Source organism: Mustela nigripes, chromosome 9 (genome assembly GCF_022355385.1).
Source record: "Mustela nigripes isolate SB6536 chromosome 9, MUSNIG.SB6536, whole genome shotgun sequence".
NCBI classification, from domain to species: Eukaryota; Metazoa; Chordata; class Mammalia; order Carnivora; family Mustelidae; genus Mustela; species Mustela nigripes.
The window spans coordinates 49,834,094-49,852,288 of record NC_081565.1 but is presented as its reverse complement, the minus strand read 5'-3'; the positions used below and the strand labels follow the sequence as shown (position 1 = coordinate 49,852,288).

The 18,195-nt window shown below is 39.2% G+C and overlaps 1 protein-coding gene across 1 annotated transcript in view; it reads left to right on the top strand.

Annotated features, from left to right (window-relative positions):
- The window catches only part of ADAMTSL1 (ADAMTS like 1), a 381,590-nt gene that overhangs the window by 52,117 nt on the left and 311,278 nt on the right, over positions 1-18,195 (top strand). The window contains exon 3 of the mRNA XM_059411591.1: positions 3,050-3,095. Coding sequence (XP_059267574.1) covers positions 3,050-3,095 — 46 coding nt within the window. The remainder of the gene's footprint in view (positions 1-3,049; positions 3,096-18,195) is intronic.

Below are 18,195 nucleotides of genomic sequence, written 5' to 3'. Positions count from 1 at the left end.
ACCAGAGTTCACTTTTTTAAAAGCAAGAAGTCATTGTGTCTCCTCGGTTTTAAAACATTTAGTGGTTCCCCTTTGTTGCCAAGTTCAAAATTAGAAGGTTTTTCTCTCATCTGCAGTTCCCCATATAAACCCCCAACTCTAGGAAAACCAAGCCAGACCTTTTTATATGTCTATGCCTTTGCCTGTGGTTTCTTCTCTACATATTATTAACCTTCTTTCCATATTTATTATATTTTTAAAGCTATTATGCCATTAATTGATCAAATGTCTATGTAATTCTTACTGTGTGCTAGGTACCATAGGAAGTGCTTCACAGATACTAACTCAGTTAATCTTCATGATAATCTCAGGAGATAAGATATATTATCCCATTTTACAGATGATAGAACTGGGATATTGAAACTGCAGAAGAGGTCAAGATTCCAGAAAGAGGATTCTGGTTTCAAAGTGGGTGCTCTGAACTGTTACACCATGTCACTTATGTACTGAGAATTGCAAAACTGAAAAACTTACCACATTCAGCTAAGACCAGTGTCTAAATGGCATGCTACCTGAGGCCTCTGGGTTGTAGAATTCATCACCTTGCAAATTTACTATCGACTGGAGCCTAGTTATCATCTTTTTAGACTCAGAAATCAGGTATATTTCAGCAATCATACCAAGAACAGATCCTTTTCTTGGAGGTGGGCTCACAATGACTTGGTCCATGAGATTAATGTTTCAAACTAGAATGCTAGTGTATTTAGTAACTTACAATGAAAAATAGGACTACTACATGAACCAAAATACCCCCATCAGCATGACAAGCACAGTCTGCCTCTCAGCAGTCCTGAGAAACCAGATCATTCTTGGCAAGATGTTTGGTCAACATGGCATCATAATGAGGGTGTTCCTGGGATGAACAGAGCATTCTTTGGCATCACCAAAATTAGCATGAGGTGTCTATATCATGATAGCGACAGCCTTGCCAATGGGACCTAGAGGACATGATGTTCATTGACCTTTCGCCTGGGGCATTGTTGGGGGGGGGGCACTGACAACCATATATCTCTGTCATTCTCTTCTTTTCTATGATTGTAATGCCTGGCCAGCCCTTCCTTGCCTTTCCCACATTCTATTGTTAATGCATGTTAATAACCTCAGACTGGTCACAGTCAGGTCCTTAGGCCTGGGACCTTTCTATTTCTTGAAGATAGCCTTTGTGTAATTGTATTTTCAGATGCTATTCTATTTTTGATAACATCCCCAAGACCTAATACATACTATTTAGCTTTTCCTACACTGAATTATAATGACATGAGTGGTTTTCTTAAGGCCAAGGACAAAATCATATTCATTCTTCTTTGTATTCTGAGAAGTAAATGCATTGCCCAGCACATAGTAGCTCAGTGGACGTTTGCTGGATAAACAAGTAAATTAGGTAGTGGTCAATCCTTTTGATTATGAGTGTAAGCTCTGAAGCTGGATGGCCTACCTTCAAATCTCAGCTCTACAACTTAATACTTGTGAGATTTGGGCAAGTTACTTAACGTTCCTAAGCTTCAGTTTTCTCATCTGTAAAATAGGTATAATAATAATGCCCTATTTCCCAGGGTTTTTGAAAGGATTAAATAAATTAATACATACAACAACCTTAGAAATATACTTGGGATTTCATAACTATCGGTTATTAGTATAATCATTCTCTCAGCATTTTATAACATATTTTTACTTGTTTTGTAAAAAAGTATGATTTATTTTACAAAGAGCAGAGTACTGCTATCCTTGTTTTTTAAGTGTCACCTTTGAATATTTAATTAAAAATTGGTTTGGTTCATAGAAATTGAGTAAAATGAACCTCCCATGTAATGATGATGGGAGTGCGGAATGATACAACTTTTACGGAATGCAATTTGGCAATATTTATCAAAAGCCTTATAAAAGCTCATTCCCTTTATTTCAGTATTTCCCCCCTAGAAATTTATCTATCCTACCAGCCATAGTCAGAAACTTAGATAAAACATACACATGGACATAGTTTATCACACTATCATTTATCAAACCGCTGATTGGAAATTACTTAAATGACAAGTCATGGAAGAATGCTTACACAAATTATGTTATCTCATTTAACGGAATATTATGTAGCTCTCAAAGTTGTGTCTTTAAAGTTATTTAACAGTGTGGGAAAATGCTTCCAAAAATTTTTAAGTGGAAAAACCAAACTACAAAATGGCATAGGTGATGTGATTTCCTCTGCACTGAGAAGAAATCAATAAAATCAAAATAATAGGGATTATCCTTAGATGAAGCAGTTCTGGGAGATTCTGTTTTTGTAAACTTTCTTTCCCAAAACCTCTACAATGACTGTGTATTTTAGAAGTAAAAATAATTCTTTAAGAACTATGAGATTTCATGTCCTTACATGTGTAATTTTAAGACATGTTTATCAAGTCCCATTCTTACCATATTCCAGACATACATTTGTTCAGTGAAACATCTTCTTCAGTCTTATGCCAGCAATAATTAGGAAGGCAGGATTCATTTTCAGTAAACCTTGCATTAATATTTATTTGGTTAAATAAGCACTAACTGTAAGTATTTATTCTGAAAATTTCTGGAAGCAAAATGAATGCTTAGTTTCCGCCCTCATGGAGAAATCCATTTCCACACACAACTTCTTGAGATCTGCTATTTAATATTTGATAGGAACTTTCTTAAGAACATTGTTACTCAGAAGAAAAGACTCTTACTTGTATTAAGAGAAACTTGTTTTTATTTTTATTCTCTTTTTTTTTAAGATTTTTTATTCATTTATTTGACAGAGAGACACAGTGAGAGAGGGAACACAAGCAGGGGGAATGGGAGAGGGAGAAGCAGGCTTCTCGCTGAGCAGGAAGCCCGATGTGGGACTCAATTCCAGGACCCTGGGATCATGACCTGAACCAAAGGCAGACGCTAAACAATTGAGCCACCCCGGTGCCCTGAAACTTGTTTTTATAAGCAAATAGATTCAATTTTGAGCCTTTCACAGGTAATAATGAATCTGTTTTTTCTTTTTGTCCTCCAGGAGCTGTGAGGGAAGAAATATCCGATACAGAACATGCAGTAATGTGGTAAGTATTGAGCTTCTGTGACTGTGATAATGTATTTTTTTTAAAGCTTTAGAATAAAATCTATTTTAAAATTCAGTAAATGCAAACAAAATACTTGAAAAGCAAACTTTTTTTAAACTACAGATATTATATTTTTTTAAGAACTAAATAACGTTAAGCAGTTTCATGTAGCCTGAACAAGAAATTAGTTAGTGTTTCTGTAAGTTATTTTTCTCACCCTATAGTGATAATGCAACCTGAAAAAAAATAGGTATCTTTAATGTTCCTCAATACAAACTTTCAACTGAAACTAACTAGACCATTTCAAAATAGGGACTGTATTCTGTACTTCTTCTCTGCTTTCGGACTTTTCACATCTAAGTGTCTTGAGAACCAATAAGAGGAATGATAAAAAGGAAACTACTGGGGTCTTGTGAAATAAGTATTAGTTGATCAAACTCAGATTTGACAAGTTCATTTATCCATTCAACAAATACTGTTCCATGCCAACTCTGTGTGAGGCACTATACTAGTACAAGGGAAAATAACATGTGGTCACTGTCTGGAAACATCTGTGATAAAGTAAGAGATGCAGAGAGAGAAGATAGATGTGCACTTAACCACATTCTAGCACAAAGTATGACAAATGCTCTAAGAAAGGGATAAAATTCTTTGTGGGTTAAAAATGGAGAGACATCTAAAGTGTCTTCAAGGAAAAAAGGTTTTAGATGGGGCTTAGAGGACCAGGAGGGCTGTGACAGATCCACAGTGAGTGTGAGGGGGTGACAGTCGGTCCAAGTAAAGGGGACACAAAATGTTGAAGGTGTGTTCTGCACACAAATTTGGATGGGATTGTGCCTAGCAGTATGGAAGAAAATAATGGAAAAATATATTTTGAGGTTACACCTTGAATGGATTTGAATGCTACTCTTCCAGGCTTATATTAGTTCAGTGAATGATGGGGGATCACTAGAGGCTTTAGAGCAAAAGGACGGTATTGTAGTTTCTTTCACTTCGAGAAGATTAATTCTGTAATGATAGGAGGGATGTTCTGGAACAGGAAATGATGGGGAGCCGGATGCAATCAGGTCTTAAACCAGAAGGAAATAGATGAAAGAGATAAAAATCAAGGCCACTTTCCAAGACCTAACAAGCAATTTAAATTAGAAAGAGGAGTTGAGGTGAGAATAAAGGAAACAGAGGGGTGTGTACAAATTTTGAATTCTTGCATTGGCCCATGTCTGTTAGAGTAGCTCTTTCCTCACTATCTACATGATTGGCCTTTTCCTTATTCCAGTCATCTCAAATGTCACCTCCTCAGAGAGGTTTCCTTGGTCCCCTCATCTGATTGCTTGTCCCACTGCCCAAACCCGTGTCTCACAGCAACCTGGCTTCCTTTGCAGCACTTTGGCTTTCTTCGTAGCACTAGTCTTTACCAAAATTTATATTCTTTGATTACTTGTCTGTTTTCTGTTTTCCTACTTTAGAATGCAAACTCTATGAGGATAGGAGCCTCATGTATTGCCTTGTCCCCTTTATCCCCCCATGCCTGGAACTGTTGACTCACACATATTAAGCATATGGTAGAAATTTGCTGAATTTAAATGAATAGTCAGGCTTCTGAAAGAATGGTGGATATCATGACCAAAACTATGAACATTGGGAGGAGGTTTGGGAGAGGGAAATGACAAGTTTGGTTTAAGGACCCCATGGAGTGTGACATGCAGGCTGGACTTGTAGGTGTTATAGTCAGCTGTGCGATGGGGATTTGATCTTGGGAAAGGGATCAAGGCACAAGCCATAGAAACACAAATAAGATGTATAACATTTGAAGATTGGGAAGCAATTCCTTAGGTAGAGCATGTAAAATCATAAGAGGAGAGAAGTTCTGTATTGAGATAGAAAGAAAAAGACTGCCAGGTAATCCGCAAAGAGAACCATGAGAGAAGTAGCAGAAGACATAAGAATTCCTGAAGGTGTTCAGTAGGATCAATATTGCCGATAGGTTGAACACTGAAAAAAAGCCTGCTGGGGCAATGATTTCTATGATGTACTAGGAACAAAAATCGAGATCACAGCGGCTAAAAAAGAATATCAATGGGAAAAAGGAGTCGATGGGTATAAGCTATTCTTAGTATTCACAGAGGTATCTCATCATCTGTGGAGTCCCATAAAGGTAGGTGGGTAATTAGTCTGTTTGCAATGAGTAAACCTTGAGAGAGAAGTTGACCTAAAGGAGAGATTGATCATCTGAGGAGGTGAAGGAATAGTTCCTTCCCAAAGGAAATAGTAGGTAATAAGAAGAGGAATCTTGGTAAGGGAAAAGACCATAGGCTTCACTCTGAGAAAATAGAAGCAAACTGAGAGAGGAAGCATGAGGAACTAGAAAGACTTTGAAGAAATGTTGAGGCTACTCGGGATACACAGTCTCAAGCTTCTCTATAGAGTTTTCTCAGTCACCTGCTGAAAGTGGAGGAGGTGAGTTGAACTTGAAGACGTAAGCAGGAAGGCCCACAACAGCCCCTGGGGGAATCAAGTGGAAACCATCAAAGCAAACAGGGAATGGTTGGGTGTCAAAGAGGGGTTCAGCTGAAGCCAAAAAACTTGATCTGGCGGAGAACAAGGGGAGAAGGGCGTTAGGACTTAGTCCAGTGGTACAGCAAGGCACTGGGGCAGGAATAGAGGAAAAACTGGCCTTAGAGGTGACCTGCAGCCAGAGTACAGATGAGACAGGCTGAGAGAGAGACCAAGATGAATGAAAGTATATATATATTTTTAACCCCCAACCAGGGAGAGAGTGCATGCAATTAGAAGGCATGATCATTGGGAGTCAGAGTTATTTTTCAGTGGAAAATTTTGCCTAGTTCATTTCTTTATTTCCACTGAGGATACTAGGAACTGCATAGGATCAACTGCCAGTAGGTTAAAAAAATTAAATCTGTAGTTCTTGAATTTCAAAAAAAATGGCATTGACAGAGTTTTATTTTAGAAATGGTATAAAAGAATGATTAATAGAAATATACTTTAGCTCATTGGTTTTCTTTATTATCCTTTTTAATGTAGTGATAGCTTGTATATCACTACCATGATGTTATTTTTTTTTTAACTCCCTTGATATTATTTAAGAATCTCCATAATGTCCATTCGGGTTCTTTAGAGCTTTTAAAATAATGGAAAGGGTCCAAACTCTCCTATGCAGATGAATGCCTAAAGCATCATGAGCAGATGTCTGCCTACCCTTTTCTTAAAGCTCTTCAGAAGCAGCCTACAATTTCCTTCCTATCATTATGAGCATTCTCTTGGATAGATGGAGGCTGAGACTCTGACCTAATTTTATTTAAAACCCATTGCGTTACCTGCGCCAACTCTTTATAACTTGTAGAATCAAACTGACCCTGAGTCTTATTACGAGAATCTGAAGTTTTCAAATCATTTAAAGCTTATTATTTTTTTTTTCTGGCTTTTGGCCACAACAGAAGCAGCATTGCCAAAAAGCAAACGAAAAATCCCTTAAGAAAGAATCTTTTCATAATCACATTCCAGTTTCTCAAACTAAGAAGTTCAGGGCAATTCAGTTAAATATTCCGCTTTTAAAAATAAATACTTGTTTTGGAAAAACTCAAGGGTCTCTTGTTAGCTAAGCCTCCAGGGTCAGTCCTTAATTCCTGACAGCTTCCTGAGGCTCTTTTCACCCTCTTCTCCACAGATTCACCCTCTTTTCCTATTCTTTGTAGGTGCCACATAGGACAGTTCTTTAGGTCCTTATTCTCCGAGGCTGAAGAGGCTAAAGTATCTCCTTGCTTTTCTAATTTTTCTGTGTTGCCTGAAAAATCAGTTCACGTCCTTTGATGGTTTCCTTGTTAATTACTCTTTATTGACACAGACAGTGTCAATAAAGAAAGTTCCCATGATGTTTGCCTAGTCCTCGTAGTCATGCTACCTTCTTCTTTTTTTTTTTTTTTTAAAGATTTTATTTATTTATTTGAGAGAGAGACAGCATAAGAAGGAGGAGGAGCAGAGAGAGGGAGAAACAAGCTCCCTGCTGAGCAGGTAGTTCTATGTGGGACTCTGTCCTGGGATCTTAAAATCATTACCTGAACTGAAGGAAGATGCTTAACCGACTGAGCCACCCGGGCACCCCCATGCTACCTTCTACTGTTTCTAGCTGTTCCAAGTAGACTATTTTAATTTCTAAGGACATAGAGCATCCAACCTTTCCCATTTCACAGTCCCTGTTCCCTTGTAGGAAAATGGCAGGGCCATCTCTCCCTAGAAGGAAAGACTAAGGTTACTATTGGGAAAAACAATAGGTGTCACCTAGCAAACCACTCAAGTGGGTCATTTAGGTATCAGATCTTCCCTGGCACCCTTCACATCTTCATGCTTATTCAAATTAAACCTCAAATCTGGGCCCCTTAATCTTAAGTAGGCATATTAAATTGACTTTCAAAGTGTTTAGATTGTTACTTATGAACTGTTTATTTATCACCTCCTTAATCTTCACAAGAGTTGACATTTAGGAAACAGTGACCACAATGAGCAACGTTGCTGATGGGACTCAAGTTCTTTATCACGGTCTTATTGCTCCACTACCACATTTTACTATTCTTAAAAAAAGAAAAATCTCTAAGACTAAAGTTGGAAAACCACATTTCTGTATCTCTTTCAGAACTCTTCTAGAGGTGAGTAGGCAGGGATTTCTGGGCTAAGAGGTCAGGAAAGATCCATGTCTGGTTTCTCACTAGTGTATACTCAGTGTCTAGCATGAAGTAGCTAACAACGGCTTCTGAAACAGTGTATCAGGGGACACAGCCACCTGACAGGGCTGCCCTGGGATATTTTAAATATTTCAAAGGAACCACAGCAACTCTTTTTTTTTTTTTTTTAATTTATTTGATAGAGGTCACAAGTAGGCAGAGAGGCAGGCAGAGAAAGAGGATGGGAAGCAGGCTCCCTGCTGAGCAGAGAGCCCGACGTGGGGCTTGATCCCAGCACCCTGGGATCCTGACCTGAGCTGAAGGCAGAGGCTTTAACCCACTGAGCCACCCAGGTACCCCACCACAGCAATTCTTGATATGTGTTGGGCACTCTGCAAACTACTAGATCGTGCTATATTCCTTTCTGTAACATCTTTGCCCCACACCCAGTTCTCCTGAAGCTTTGATTAAAAACAAGGACTGAGAGGGATGCCTGGGTGGCTCAGTCCATTAAGTCCCTGCCTTCAGCTCAAGTCATGAATCCAGGGTTCTGGGATTGAGCCCCACATTGTGCTCCCTGCTCCATGGGGAGTCTGTTTCTCCCTCTCTTTCTGCCTGCTGCTCCCCCTGTCTGTGCGCTCTCTCCCCATCTCTCTCGCTGTCAAAATAAATAAATAAATAAATACAATCTTAAAAAAAAAAGGCAAGTACCGTGAGAAAATCAACATGGGACTGGAGATGAGGGTGTCATTGTCCAATCCAATTTCATACATTGAGAAGTTTTGCAGTACTCAACAAGTGCAAACTTAACCAAGACTAAGTAAACCTGGTTATTTATGAATGAAATAAAAGCTAATTTTTCTTAAAAATAACAAAAAAAAAAATATATATATATATATTCCCCCCCCCACCCCCGTCACTAAGATGCAAATACCTATTGAGTTGTTTGGACCTAATGACTTAATCGATGGAATTGCTGAGATATGACAGGGTCTATGAACAGATGAAGCTTAGCAACCTCTATCACATGGTGGGCATTCAACACATCTGGTGAATGAATGATGAAATCCTAAATAATAAAACATTTGAGTGGAGCATTTCCAAAATGATAGGAGTGTTTCCAGGCTACAATGGGAAAGAGTGTTATAAAAAATGGAAATGCAGTTTGTTGAACAATTTCTGCTGTGACCTACTGTGTCCCACGCACTTTTTCTAGGCACTGGGGCATCTTAGCTACAGAGAAAGGTAAGCCCCTGCTCTCATGATTACTCTCTAGTGAGAGAAAGCAGGTTATAAACAAAGAGAAGTGTGACAATTTCAGAGTGAACAATTCTGAAGGAAATCAAGCAGGGATGGCATAAAGACTGACATGGGGGGAACTGCTGTTGGGGGGTGGGGGGTAGTCAGAAAATTCTCTCTGACCTGACCTTGTGGCCCCGTTAGTACATGTGAAGGGGGAGGCATGAACTAACCCACTTTCTTGAGGCTCTGGTAGGTCAGTTTATGAGGAATGGTACCAGGTATGGTGCAGGGAAAGAGGTGCTTATCTGTGCTGAGGAGCCTGAACGTACCCCCAAGTGTCATCTTTAAGGGGCATTGTTTGCAAGAGGACCAGGAGGCTGACAGGAAGGGGATTGCTCTAATCACCCCTGCCTGTGTATTTCTCTTCTCTTTTCTCCTAGTCCCCAGAGCCAGTCAGTCTCAGACTGAAATACATGAAGGGCAATGGAAGGTTCTCTTAACCTCAAGTAACACATTTCTTACCTGAGAAAGAAATTCTGAGGGAAAGAATGTTGGTTTCTTCCTAATAAATGTTCAAAACCCTCCCCCTACTCCAGTGGACTTCCAGAGAGAGAGCCCTGGGCATCCAGAGTGGTCCTCCACAAGGCTGACTAGACTAGGGAGCACTCGACCTAAGAATCCTGCTTCCTGTAGGATCTACTCATGATTCCCTCCTTAATGATTCTCCTAGCTAAAGAGCAGGAATTTTCCTTCTACAGTAATCTTCCCTGAGACAGGAAGCACTCTCAATTTAAACTCTGACAGCACATGTCTCTTCCACGTAACTTTTTTAGGACTTCAGTTGTAAGTTAATATGACAAAATAGCAGCTAGCCTCCACTATCCTTACACATGTGCATTTAGCCTTATAATGGCCATCTCTGAGAGGCCATCGAGATGTGTGGCTAGGAACTGAGAGCGACTTAAAGGACACACTTCATTTTTTAACCCATGGACATGAAGGACTACAAAAATATTAATCTCTCAGTGGGCTGCCACTTAGTAGTTACATGCTTTTGAAACAATTCGTTCATCTCTGTTTTCTTACCTGTAAAAATCCCCTTCTTACATATATGCAAAGAATGCTTGTTAATACAGTGTCTGTGGTAATTGAAAAACTGGAAACAAATAGAAAGGGGCTGGTTAAATAAACTGTGGTACGTCCATATCATGGAAACTCTACAGTCACTAAAAAGCATTAAGTTGGGTCTGTCTGTACAAGCCTGTAACGTTTTTCCAAGACATAGTAAGTGTGAAGGAAGCAGGTTGTGGAGTAGTATCTTTAATATGATCTCAGTCAGTTTTTAAAAGTCTCCAGCTGAGGTTTGTCTGTTATGTGGCATACCGTAAGGTCTTGAAGGACCGTATCAAACTGATCACAGTGATGACATTATGCAGAGAGAGGTTTTGAGTAACTTAAGAAGGACTTTCCTTTTTTTAATATGTATACCTTTGTAGTACTTTAGGTCTTTTACAATGAACGCATGTATTCTTCTCTTACAGGTATAAGTTTAAAAATATAGAAAAGAAAATGAGGTCAGGGCAAAGTAGTCTGAAAGTCATGGAATATATAAATTTAGTTTTTAAACTTTGGGGGAAAAATTCACAGTTTTTCTGAGGGTTACATGTGGAAACCTCTAAAACGCAGTGAGCATGCTCAGTTATGTTGACTCTGCCCTCCCTCAGTCTCTTTGTTCAATTCCCCCTTTCTGCAGCAAAGTACTCTTTCCAGGAGAATACCCTATTTATAAAAGTGAAAATTAGGTCACTCTAAATTCCTGAAGGTCAGCTTCACTGTGTAATATCATGGAGAACTTTTCTTGATCATTTTACCACATAAACAGGCTCCACATATCCTGGAACAAGAATATTAGTCCTCATCTCCAGCAGAGGGGGTGGGATTATGGACATTGGGGAGGGTATGTGCTTTGGTGAGTGCTGTGAAGTGTGTAAACCTGGTGATTCACAGACCTGTACCCCTGGGGATAAAAATATATGTTTATAAAAATAAAAAATTACAAAAAAAAAAAAAGAAGAAGAAGTGCAGGCTTATAATGCCCCTTCCTGTGGATGAAGTATAGGAAAACAGACTTTTAAAAAGATTTATTTATTTGAGAGAGAGAGAGAAGGAGAGCACAGATGCATGTGTAGGGGGAGGAGCAGAAGGTGAGAGAAACTCTCTGCTGAACAGGGAGCCCCACCCAGGGCTCGATCTCAGGACCCTGAGATCTCAACCTGAGCTGAAATCGAGAGTCTGACGCTTAATTGACTGAGCCACGCAGGCGCCCTAGAAAACAAGACTATCTACACAGTGCCCACTCCATAGGCTGAACAATTATGTCTCTGGCAGCTTTATCACTTGGCTGGTCTTTGGCCGGACAAATGCTTGGTTGGAATTGCTATATATTCTCAGAAACATATCCCAGCAGACCAATCAATATCCACCCCCCAAAGATATTGAAGAGTCTAACTTCCCACAAAGCTAGAATGAATGTAGAATGGTGACTTAACTACTTGTAGGGCTTTATGGTTTGTGTGTGTGTGTTTTTTTCCTTTCAACATTGGGAATCACTATTGCTGAGACAAAAGGATGTTCTTTAGGGAACACATTTTCAGGGACATCTTGACTTTCCCGACATGGATCATAATTCTTTCTATTTGTGCTGAAATTAGTAACAAAGGAAAATAATAAAAATAATAAAATGTAATATTAATAATATTAATAAAATATTAATATTAAATTTTAAAAATGATAATATAAAAAGGAGGTAAGTAGTGATAAGGGACTTGTATTGTTTCCCTGCGGACAGAGTTCCTGTCCAACCTCTGTCAGCATGAGCACTAAGCAAGTTTGAGCAGCCGGCTAATGAATTCATCTCTAAAGCACAAGGATACAGCATGCCATGTGGATAACTAGAGGTTGATTTGGGTTCAGAACACATCATTTCTCTTTCAGTAGTTCAATGCTGAGCCTTTAGAATTAAATGGTTGAAGATATCTGCAGCAATTACTCCAAGAAAAAAAATAAAAAGCCCTCATACTTTATGACGAACTGTTTTATCATTTGTGCAATAAAGAAATAAACATTTTTTTAATGATTCACAGATTCCTTCATTTGGTGGATCTGGTGGATATAGATCTCTCTACAGTGCTTGCTGCCAGGCAACCAGCCAAGTTTTGGGGGGATTTTTCCCTCCCCAGCGGGTTGGGCCCTTCTGCTTTTCTTCTCCCCTAGGCCTTCTTTTGACTGCTGCACACATTTCTTTTTTTTTTAATGCTTTTCCTGACATGTCTTTATCGGACCCCTCCGAAGTCTCTCTCTACTTTTCCTTTCTCCTTAATGTGTTCTCTTAATGTGTTTCTTAGCCTCTGCCTCAACTTTTTACTCTCTGGAAGGGGCGGGGGGTGACATGAACATGACTCCATGGGGAGAACACGGGCTGGGCAGCTCATCATTGCTCACTCTGTGGTTGGGCAAGTTCTTTGGACTTTGACTCACAGCCCCAGTTTTCTCAGTCATGAAGTGGCAACAAGAGGCGTGTTCACTTCCCACTACTCCTGTACAAAAATCCGTGCAGTGGTGTAACCGCATGGGACACAAACAATGAATTCTTGATTCTTCTACCACCTTCTGTTGGCGAAGACAGGTAAGGAATGGTCTTCCCAAAGAGCTCAGTTCCTCAGCTGGGGATGATCTTGCCCTCATCCCTAACTCAAGATAACATGAAGATTTCCAAATCGTTGGGGAAAATACAAAAGGAAATATATTGTTATGACTAATTTCTGCTGTTGACATCCTTCTGGTGTATTTAAAGGCTGTAGGGGAGTTAACCCCCTCAGCTGGTCACAGTTAGTTCATTCTAAGCCAGCAACATCCCACAGAGACTGTCAGAGGGAACATTGACAACACTTGTAAATAGCCTTTGAGTGACACGAGCTGGCCTCCCTGAAGTCACATGTTCTAGTTCACACATGTTCTGCTAAATGATAAGAACTCAGAGTGCCTCACGTAACAGCCACGCTCTTTTCCTGTGACTAGATAGCTAACGGTCAAGCAACCACTTTCTTAAGGCCGTTAGGATGGACAGGAATTCCTACTTGGTCCACCAACCCAGAATTTGTTTTCTTCAATAGTCATGATCAGTTGCTATATTGAAACTCTGAGGAAAAAAGTCAGCTAGACCTTTTGCAAGTGTGTGTCTTGTTGTTAATGGTCCAGTACTGGCTTGATTGATTTTTGAAGGGAAGAAAAACCCTTTCATCGATTCACCTGATGCAGGGGTTTGAAGGATTGTCTACCATTTCCTAGAGTGTTGGGATTTATCAGACTAGAAAAGCCGGTGTGAGTGCCTCTCCCAGCTAGCTCCAGGACCACAGGCAAGCATTTTTCTCCTCTCTGTGCAGGAATCTCTGTTGAAAATGAATAGAACTCTGATCATATACCTCACAGGGATCCTGGCAAAGTCCTAGATCTATAGAAGAGAAGGATTGGAAAGGAACTCCATTGTTTTGGTTATCTGCTCAGGGCCAGGCCGAGTGCTAGTGACTAATTCATTTAATTCTCATATCACCTTGAGAGTTATTACTTTGATTTTACAGATTAACGTATCTGGACCTTTAAAGAGATAAAATACTTTATCTAGTGGTTCCACTGGTGCTGCTAGGTTTCTATAAGGCCAAAATCCATGTTCTTCTCAGCACAATGAAAAAGGGTATATTAAGGATATAGACTGACTCATTTAGCAAATAACAAAACTACCACACCAAAGGGTTAAGACTCAAGCATCTTTACAACATATGTTTTTTTTTTTTTTTAGAAGAAGAGATATTCAATTAAGTTTACTGTAGCAATTACAATTCTTGAAGTCGAAGTATAGGAACTGCTGAGAATTTTAAATGTGCAGCTCAAATGCAATTGAAGAGGCAAATTTAGGTATCTTGCTGAAAACATCCCCAATTCCCTCTCCTTTGAGCTTCTCCTGTCAAGAGGCTATAAATTTACGGAGTCAATACTTCTCAAAACCTACTCTCTCAAGTCCCAGTTTCTGAATTACACAAAATGCATGCTGGCCTCTGGTGACCCAGAGAGAAGCTCAAAGCGGGGATTTGACAGTGACTTTGAAAGAAATTACTACTGCAGTTCTTCCCTTGGCAGAGTGCCTTGTGGAATGAAACGAAACAAGCTGTGATGCATAGGTTGCTAACGTGCAAATACTTGTCTGTGCTCAGCCTGCTTTCCATGAGACTCGAAATGATAAGCAACACCAACTCTTCCAATTAACACCAAGATGTGTTGAAATTCAGGCACCATCAATTCCTACACTTTTTCCTCTGAGAGATCACTCCCAGACCTTTGTGCTGAGCTTCTGAGTGAAGACCGTTATTCAATTAGCCCACTTTCCTACTGTATTGTGCTTCTACGAATCTTTTCTTCCTATGCTTTTCTCTGCATTTTAAGCATCCTTCTGCTTTTTAGAGGAAACTGTGGAACTTACAAAGGCTATCTTGGAGGTATTTTTTTCATTATAACCTCATGATGAGCAAAGCTACACATGGCTCTTAGGGTGCGTTTAACTTAGGCTTCAAATTCTGTTTGGAGTCCCGAGTGAAATATGGTCATCACAGAAGGATGGGAAAGTGAAGCATCATTTAGGTGACTTTGCCTTCAAATCTTTGCCCAGCAAATGTCCTTCAGAGCTCATTTGTCCTATAATGTACCATTCTCCTTCTCCCAAGCAATATATTCTTACAAAAACTCCTGCTCTCCACAAACAAAAGATTTTAAATGATGTATCACTACGTTTCACAAAGTGGAATTTATAACTTTTTAATTTTTCTTTTTCCTCCTTCAAAATACTGCTGGGAATTTTTTACTTGGAATGCTTATAGATCCTGAAAAGCAACTTGGACAAAACTCTCAATCCTTCTAGAACTGGAGTTTGGAAAACAATTTTCAGACAACTTTCTATGGAGCCACCTTGACCTCCTTGCCGGGTGGTGAAGGTTAAGCAGCCAGATTTCTATGAACATCACCCCTACTGCCTTCCAATCGCCTCTGCTCTTACATAAGATTTTTTGGGGCGTGGGAGTGGAGGGTTGTGGAAATATCTCTGCAACAAAACAAGAGTATGAAACCCCCTGCTTTTTAATAGTCCTCCTAAAAGGTCTTCTAGTTTCTGATTATTTCTAGGGAAGAACTGTGTCCATCTTATATATATTTATGTGCAAGGCTAATAGCAAGAGCGTTTCTTATAAGCTGATGTGTACTTTCCTATGACTTTCATTCAACTTTATTGACTCTGTGCATGCCATTATGCTAGGAGCAAATGACAACAAAAAGATTTGTTAAAGATTGTCTACCTTAAATGTTTTGAAACTGAAGCTGGGAAGACAAGAAAGCCAAAATACACATATTTACAATTCCATGCAGAAAAAGTTGTGAAAGAAAAGTGTAAGGAAAGAACTAAGAGAATTTCAGATGAATTTGGTATTCCCTCTGTTTCCAAACAGGCAGTAGTGTCAACAATAAAACCAATGACACAGCCAAGTTCAAAAGCAAGAGTAAAAGGTCCATATAACAAAAATGGAGTGTACGAACAAGATGGCAAGCAGTGCTGATGGTCACGGGCTTTTGGGATCCATAACTAGAAATAAGCAATGATTAGCCCCTTCCAAGGGATAACCAGGGCTAAATTTACTTGTACAGGAGAAGGAGCCCCTGAGCCAGGTAGAGAACTTCATGTCAGAAGCCTGGATGTGCTCTTCGTGTAGACAGTAGTAGCTGAAGTTTGGTTTGGTTTGGTTTGAAATGATGACGTTTTGCCTGTAGTGAGAGCTTTATCTGAAACAGTGGGTCTCCAGAGGCTGTTAGGCATCATGGACTGAAACTACCAAAGGACACTTGGGCTCATGATTGGGTTTGCAATTTCCTCTTTATGGATTAAAACCCCAACTTTCAGGGGTGCTGCAGTGGCTCAGATTGTTAAACATCTGTCTTGGGCTCAGGTCATGATCTCCAGGTCCTGGGATCAAGCCCCACATAGAGCTCCCAACTCAGTGGGGAGTCTGCTTCTCCCTCTTCCTCTGCCTCTCCCCTTCCTGTGTGCTCTCTCTCTCTCTTAAGTGAATAAATAAAAAATGCTTTTTAAAAAATAAAGTAAAATAAATAAAACTCAAAATTCCAGCCTGGAAATCTGATTCTGAACTGGGAGCTGTATGAACCACATGGAGATGATCACAATGGTGAATTCATGATTATTGGAATCCACAAATAATAAGGATTGACTGTATCAACTTTAAAGTCTTAATAAAACTGTTTCATTTGTCAAATTTTATCTGGGGTGAATATTAATTTTGTTTGTTTTCTTGATATAGCTATTTATTGGAAATTTTTTGAAATTTTGGAAATTTGAAATATTTGTAGACTTAGTTTCAATGGAAAGGGTTTGCTTCTCCTGTTTTTCCTCTTTGTCTCCAACTGCCCTAAAAGTTTTGTGATCATTTGTCCCTGGCCATTTGCAGACATGTGCAGAGTGGCAAAAAATTTCAGTTGTCCAGCCAGCACATTCCCAGCTGAGGTGGTGCCTTCTTGTTTCAGCTCTTCTACTATAAACAAGTGTCTTTTTCACAATTTACGTAATGTAAATTTTTTACATTTTTCTGTTTTTTTAATGGTGATTTTTAAAGTGCCCCCCCCCCCCCCCCCAAGCATAGTGCTGAAGTGCTGTCTGGTATTTCTAAGCACAAGAAGGCGGGATGTGCCTCATGGAGAAAATGTGTGTTACATAAGCTTTGTTCAGGCATGAATTATAATGTTCTTGGCTGTGAGTTCAATGTTAATGTATCAATAGATATTAAATAAGGTATCTTTAAACAGAAACACACATAAAACAAGATTATATATTGGTTGGTTGGCTGACGTATGAGCAGAGACTCATTGGGACTGTGAGCAATGATAGTATTTTCTAATTCAGTGTTTATGGTGACTTAATAGAAAATAACCACCATGAATAATGAGAATTGACTGCATGTGTTTAAAAGAAACACATTGGGGGAAAAAAAACTACTGAAAATAAACAGTAAACGAGAGGGGAAACCAGGCAAAGATGAAGTAATATATTGATGAACAAAGAAAATAAACTATTAGAAATTGTACAATAAAAGAATATTGTAACTGAAAGAAAAATCTCATTAAATGAGATGAATTCCCGACCGGACAGAAAGAGAGAACTAGTGAATTTGAAGATAACAATTAGAAATTTACCCAAAATACAGCTCAAACTTCCAGGTACCTGATATGACAGAGCCTTTAAGAGATAGAGAACAAATAAAATATTCACTCTCTATATACATGTAAGAGGAACTTTCAAAGAAGAGAATGGGGGACATGACATTTCAAATATTCCAGAAGGGAATTCTGAGGACCAGAGTCCTCAGACTAGAATTGTGGCTGAAGAGAAAAAATAAAATACAGACCTACACATGTCATAGTCTTTGACATCAGAAGAATAGTCTGACATGAAAGAAAAGGGGAAAATACTAAAAGCTACCAGAGGAACAACAAATAACCCATAAAGGAATGAAAATTAGACTAAAGGCAGACACTTCTCCATCACCAAGAATCTAGAAGATAATGAGTGCTAATTGAGAAGTGCTAGTAGAAAAGAAGTATCAGTGTAGAATTTGGTACCCTCAACTATCAATCAATGCTATAGGCAAAACCCAAAATGTGTTCTGATATACAAAGACAGGAGACTTCATTACTCACAGATTTTTCACTAAAATAATTATTACAGGATGAGTTTCAGAAAGAAAGAGGTAGACTCTAAGAAACCATACAGGCATACAAAAAAACAATGATGATCCTGCAGGGGTGTGAGAGCGTGTCTGTGTATGCATGTTTGTTTCATTACTAATATTCCTAGTTCTCCATTCCTAATTAGCATATGAGAGTATGGAACTTTTCTAACCAAGTTAGACAATACCATGTAAATGAGGAGCGTTGGCCACTGAAATATGAATTGAAATGATATATATTATTTTCAGGGGGAAACAATCAAGGTCAGTTTCATAATGACTCTTCTGCCTTGTAGTAGTGACCAAGGAGACCTCGTGTTCCAAAACCTCGCTTCTCACAGGTGGTTT